Source organism: Pyrus communis, chromosome 12, assembly GCF_041283825.1.
Source record: "Pyrus communis isolate YQ-2024b chromosome 12, ASM4128382v1, whole genome shotgun sequence".
Lineage (NCBI taxonomy): Eukaryota > Viridiplantae > Streptophyta > Magnoliopsida > Rosales > Rosaceae > Pyrus > Pyrus communis.
The window spans coordinates 24,672,481-24,679,289 of record NC_142576.1 but is presented as its reverse complement, the minus strand read 5'-3'; the positions used below and the strand labels follow the sequence as shown (position 1 = coordinate 24,679,289).

The following is a 6,809-nucleotide window of genomic DNA, read 5'->3' as shown; positions in this document are numbered from 1 at the left end:
GAATTCTAGTAACGTTGTTTTGAATAATGAGGAATTAATGTGTAAAGATAGCCTCCAAGTTTAGAAGCGGTTAAAGTCGTCACTAGCATAATAGCTAGCATTACAGTATAGTAGTATTTTTTCTTCACACACAAATATATGATCTTAAGTTCGACTCTTACAAATGCAAATTTGATACCAAATTAAGGGCTGGTTTGGTATTGCTGTGTTTTGAAAAAAAAAGCTGCTTCTGTTGTGCTATGAGAATAAGCAGCTGTGAAATAAAGCAACAGAGTGTTTGGTAAACGTTTTTGTAAAAGTGTTTTTGAAAAAAGAAAAGCAGTATTATAGTGTTTGGTAAACTTTTATGTAAAACAGATCTGAAAAAAAAAGCCGGTTTTTCAAAGCTGGGTTTTGCAGCTTCTTGTTTTTTGTTTTTTTTCACCCAAAACTGTGATAAAAAGCTGAAGCTGAATGTTTACCAAATACAAAAACAACTCCCAACTTTTTTTTATACCAGTTTTTTTCAGAATCACTTCGGTACCAAACCAAGCCTAAAAAAGGTTTGAAATTGGGTGACCGTAGGTTGGGAACTACTAACCTTTTTTCTTTTACCTGTAGAGGCCTGCCGAACGGGATTCCCACCCTCATCTCTATTTTCACCCTGAAACACATTTAATTTGATGTTGGAAAATTAGTTTTAATATTATTGTTATTATATATATATATATATTTTTTTTTTTGGGCTAGGATTAGGATTATGTGCCCGTTAAGTTTATTTGTCTTACTCATTAAGTTAGGGTTTGATTTTGTTTGTCCTATAATTTATAAAATTGATGGTTTGTACTGTACTTAGAAGTCAGTCAGTTACAATGAAATCCTTAATTTATAGCCATCACAACAATCTTTCTTTTCAGTTTTAATAAAATTATATTAATTTCTTGTCGGTTTATTCATCAGTTTGTTTGTTTGCCATGTGTACTCTATTTTTCAACTTGCTATCAGAGCATGTTTGATTCTTCGAGGTTTAATCGGCTTCTAGTTGGTATCAGTTTGTCTATATTTTATTTTGGTAGTGTATATGTATTATATGAATGAAATATATTTGCAGTATTATATTACGAATCTTTTATTATTGTGTTGAAGAAATAACTGGCGGAGGGGCACCGAATTCGGACGTGGTCCTCGATTATCCGGCGGAGGGTAGATGGTAATGGGCATTCCAGACTACCGTTCACTCCGTTGTCATCCCTACGCGTGATGGATATAAGCTTAAATGATCTAAGATAAAAATAGCAAACTTAAAAAAAAAAAAAAAAAAAATCACCATCTCTTGCCCACTACTTTTCTAATCATGCAATTCTTTAAACAACTCAAAAAATTAGATGGCCTAACCTGCTTGACGACTTGATATATATTTTAAGTGCAAATTAAGGTGACGGCCAATATAGTTGAGTTTGACATTTCTATATAGGGTGATGATTGATATCCACAAATCTCTTCACTTTCCACACACTTCTTGTTAATTTCTGTCATTTAATTATTTTTATTTTATTCGATCCAACGGTCGAAAATTAAAAGGAGTGTGTGGACAATAAAAGATGAAAAAGAGTGTGGATAACACCACCTTTCTATATATGGGCTTATACCTGACGAATTTCTTCCTTCTCATTTTTTTTTCCTTTTTCTTTGCCCCTATTTTCTCCCAAACCTGCATCAAGGTCATATTTGCTTTGCAGAAAAGGCATCCATGCTTAGTGTTTAGTAGAGTATCATTGAACTTTCCCTACCGCTTTCAGAAATGCTCTAATTTTCGATTGTATTAATGTTACTAATTGCGAGAGGTTTCTCTTTCTAATTTTTGGTTTACTTGCATGTTGATCTCATCACCATTTCACTGCATCAAATATGCATACTTAGGGTAGAGAGTAGAGTGTGAAAAAAGTTCCACTCCAAAAATTTAGGATTGTCGTGACCAACAACAATATAAGACACTAACTGTAGAATTGAAACATATCAAAAGACCTTAATGTCATATTATAATCCTAACTGGTAAGCGTCTAAACACTATAAAAATCAATAAATATTACTCAAAAACCATATCTGTAAGTTTTCAAGGATGGTAATAACTCGAAACAGTGTAGAAGGTCTGCATCAAGGTGAGTATCAACAAAATCAGAGCAGCAAACGCAGATATGAAGGACCATGGAGTATCAAAGTAAGTGTACTTGAAGCTAGCCCATTGAACATGCCAAGTATTCCCATAATAGTGATGCACATCATTGAACAACTTAGCCAAGTAACATCTATCCATATCAAAAGCCACATCCTTCCCCAAATTATTAATAAATCGAGCAACTTCCCCATCGTTCCCAAAGCAATTCTCGATGATGTTATGGTCACTCAAATACTCAACATCCTTGTATGTGTTCACAAGGCAATCGAGCAATGTGGCGTAGGTGGTGATGTGCTTAGAACTTGACTTGTGGCATTGCTCATAGGCCACACAATTCAGTAAGAACGAGCTCATGAAATCATCGATTGTTATAGGCGGCATTTCGATGACACCGCGCTTGAATTTGATCACCAAGAAGCTTTCGTCCTTGCCCGGATTGAGCTTGATTCCGGCACGGCGAAGCTTCGAGACACAGTGGATGGTATGTGTTGGGATGGTGTTGCTGCTACGTGGCTCTTCATGGCCTGGTGGTATAACACTTGAGCGTAACAAGTCAAGCAAATGCATACCTGTAAACAAGGTATAAAACATCGATGTTAACATATAGAGGGTCAGAAAATTCATGTACCGAAGAAAATCTTTGTAAAAATATATGAGAAAAATATTGTATCTTATATTAGTGTTCTTTCCAAAAAAAATGTAAAAGCTTTTGAGTTTACTTCAGGAGCAACTCCACCTCTACAGATTGCCCCACCTATTAGGTGATTCAATCCCCCAACCACTCTAAAATCTGCTCCAGCCCATGCCAATTGCCCCACATATTGGGTGGGCCCATCTCCCACGGGCCAAGCAGTCGAACGAATGGCCTGAGGCCTTGCTTGAGGCAATCCAACGTCACCCATGTTCATATCCACATCATCCCTGTCCCAAACCTTGGTCTATTTTTCCGCTTCATTACACCCAGATTAATGAGAATCATATGTTAAATAAAATTATTGAACTCGATGCTTGAAGGCAGGAAAATAGAGTAGGGTTTGGGTCATGGGCGGAGCCAAAAATCAAACAAAGAGAGGCACCTGAACAAAAATTCCATCTTTTTTTTTTTTTTTCTTTTTTTGACAAATCAAGCTAATTTTTCAACTTGATACATAAATCCCTGATTTTTTTTCTTTTACCTGTGTATTAATTTGTAATCTAATACTCATTCATGTTGACAGAATATATGCAACTTAAGAAGGTTTTAGACATAAGAGGTGATCCTGAGAAAACAAAGAAGAGAGGAGAGGCACTTAATAACTTAATATTGTCACGATTTTGGCAAGATAATATAATTAAGCATCTCTTACGGGGAAATTTGGGAGGGGGCATGTGCAACGCCGGGCGTATGTTCTCTCGGCCCCTATTAAGATAGGTTAAGCCTCGTTCAAAAGAAGAAAAAAAAAAAAGATAGGTTAAGCGTTCGATCACTTTCCAAGTAACAAAAAACAAAACAGAGAAATTAATTTTAGAATATCGTTGAAGTTTGAGAGAGCATGCCTATAAGATTGTGGTGCTTTTGAATGACATGATCAGGCCTCTGCATATGGTTGTTGAAGAATTCCAACGCAAGCAACGACAATGACTTCCCATTTTCTTTATGTTCTTCCATTGTTGTGAGATCAAACAAGGTCAGAAGAACAAAGTAGGGTATTTGATTTTCAAGCCTAAGAAAATCCCTAGCCAAAAATGGGATTATCCAAACCATGTTGACAAGAGGATCGTCACGCTCGAACCGAACCAAAAGCCCAAATTTTCGAAACAATTCGATTATAAAGCAACTATCAAGAGCCAACATTTCCAAAAATTCATCCGTGCTAAGATTTATGCTTTCTGAGTAACACTCTCTAGCTTTTTGTTCCAATGGCTCCAAGGCCTTCAAGTAGTCCTTTAAAGTCAACCCTTTGGGCTCTGTCCTTGCAAGCAAAGAACCCAAGTATTTCCACTTGTGCTCTTCGATCATCTTGAGACGTGGCTCTCCTCTGTGGTAAGGACCCATTGAGACGATGTGGGGGTTGTAGGACTTACCGTTTATGTCGACAAGGCTCTGTGGGACTCTGAAGATGCAGCAGGATGGTTTTCCTGCTGCATTGCTTAGGAGTCTTGGGGGTTCTGAGATCATCTGGTACATGGTGCCCAACCGATCCTTGTTCGCTTCCCAGATGCTGATTGGATGGTGGTAGTTGTTGGGTTGTTGCTGTTGTGGATTGGGGTCCATCTGAGTAGGTGCCTTGGAGGTGATGACGGCTGTGGTGATGAATTGTGGTGGTGAAATTTGAAGTTGCTTTATTTCTTCTGGGATGGAGATTAATCAAGGGAAGACAATTGGGTTTGATTGTACAGCAAGACAATGACTAGGGAGAATTGATAAGTCTTAACGAAACACTCATGGTACTGTTGACTTTTAACGAAAAATCATATTTTTACTTTTCTTTGGTATTATTCACTAACCTTTATTTGTCATTTTTCATTAAAACTAAAGTTTTTTTAGATTTTTCGTTAGTTTTTCTTACAATTAAATGCCACTATAAAGGTCAAAACTTGCTCAATCCAACTACCAATTTATTGGTTGATTGCTCTATCTTTTGCAACATCACCACTTAATACTATGATCTAGTAATATTCTTCTTCATTTGTAAGTAAAAAATCTTAGATTCGATTATTGCCAAAGACGAATTTGAAATCCAACAAATAAACTTTGATTGTCATGCTCTCTTTAAGATTCTCACTTTGAGGACCCCTGAAGACCAAATGCGTATTAGCCACAAAATTATATTAATTTAAATCAAAATAGTGAAAATATTTGACAACATAATAAACCAAAGCCAACTTAAAGCCCATGAATTATTAGAAAACTCATGTCCCTTAGTGTAGATGATATTATTTGTTATAAAAAATAAAAAATAAAAAATAAAATCCTCTTGCAACATCAAAGTCCATTATGATATTTTTATTTTAGAAGTTTAAAGACCATTTTTAAGAAATTCAAACTGAATTTGAAACTTGGAATCAATTTCATGTTAGAGTTGGCCCGTACCATAGAAACGAGGAAAACTTGTTTGCTCCTGCATTATGCATGAAGAAAATCATAGTAAAAGCATTTTTAAAACGTGCAGGAAGCAGTTTACGGCTGTATATCTGTCCCCTTCCGTCAAGAGACATCTTGTGATGCTCATTCGGTTAAAAAAGTACCTTATAGTATAATTAATCCACAACACCACCATTCATAAGCAACTGATACATTTAGCGGTTATGCATAAGTAAGTTCGCCCATTTTATTCGATAATAACTAGGTGATAGTACTTCATTAGTTAATAAATTAATACTTCCTCAAACACAGAATATCTCTTTCAAGTGGTCGTGCCTTATTTTAGGTCGATTCAAACTTTTATACTTGGATTTGATAGTTTAGTGTTACTTTTTTTTTCGCAATAATAAAAATGTTTTAAATTTGAATTTTCCAGACGATTAACAAAAAAAGAAAAAAAAAACACACAGGAAGGGTGATACATGATGATTCTAATATCACATTAATTGAAGCGTCCAACCTATATATATATATATATATATATATATATATATATATATATAAAGATTTTGACCAAAAGAAGAAAACCTAAATATTAAGCTATTAGCAGTTGATAGAGATTCACAATGGTACTATAAAATCAAGGGTCACAACCCCTTGAAAAGGAAGATTAATTATATCTTAATGTAACTCTATATGTCTCACTTGCATAGAATTGAACAAGCAACTAAAAGATGATCAAATTCAAATTAAGAATTGCTAAGGGGACCCTCTAAAAAATGAGACTCTTTATGAACTCTCTACCATTTCTTGTTTTTGGCACAATGTTTTATAATGTTAGCACAATAATTAACGCTAAACTGTGAAGTGGCTGATAATCCATATAGAGTTTCACTTTGAGAGAGTTTCTTAACATTTCTCCCACAGGGAACTGTCATCAGTATTATTCCCCAAATCATCATCATTATAATTTCAATTAAAACCCTTTTGCATGCATGTTGGACAACTCCACCTCATCCAAATACAAAACTTTTCTCAACTCTTCTTTTTCTACCTTCTCCAACTTCAAAGAACATGATGAAGAGGCTTTAACTTTAACCTCCAGAAATACCTCAGCTGCCTCTAAGGCAGCACATTGTATGTCCTTTCCAGTACAAGCATTCGACTCGAAGGGTGCGGCAAGGCACTTGCCTCGTTGGGAAAGTACAATGAAGCAGACTAACCCTTAAGAACCAAAGCTGCAAGTGGCAGCCATGTCAGGGCTAGTGAATGTGCCGAGTCACATCCACGATTTCTTGTGATTCATTGAAGAAAGCTACGCAATGAGCACCCACAAGGAATCCCTCAACGGAAGAGCACTGGTATATGTATATATAAGGGTGTATCGAAAGCTTACTTGATAGATTACTGATAGCAAAGTATGAAAATCTGAAAATCTAGATCTCTAATTACTTTGTAAATGAGATAGGAAACAAAAACTTCATTTCTAGAATGCTTAGATTCATTAGGAGTATTGAATCATACATTGTACAATGAAAATAATGAACTAAAAATAACGATGCAAAATAATTACTGAAAATAGAGTTCTGA

At 35.5% G+C, this 6,809-nt stretch overlaps 1 protein-coding gene across 1 annotated transcript; it reads right to left on the bottom strand.

Annotated features, from left to right (window-relative positions):
- Positions 1 to 2,092: 2,092 nt before the first annotated feature.
- On the bottom strand, positions 2,093 to 4,409 carry LOC137744594 (UPF0481 protein At3g47200-like). Its single transcript, XM_088681919.1, has 2 exons — positions 3,692 to 4,409; positions 2,093 to 2,724 (listed from the first exon to the last, which is right to left on the bottom strand). The coding sequence occupies exons 1-2, from the start codon at positions 4,407 to 4,409 to the stop codon at positions 2,093 to 2,095; spliced, it is 1,350 nt and encodes a 449-aa protein (XP_088538045.1).
- Positions 4,410 to 6,809: the final 2,400 nt, after the last annotated feature.

Coding starts and splice junctions, on each gene's coding strand:
- LOC137744594 (XM_088681919.1), bottom strand. CDS start 4,409: ATGGACCCCAATCCACAACAGCAACAACCCAACAACTACCACCATCCA. Junction 2,725..3,691: donor AAAGCACCACAATCTTATAG/GCATGCTCTCTC, acceptor CCTTGTTTACAG/GTATGCATTTGCTTGACTTG.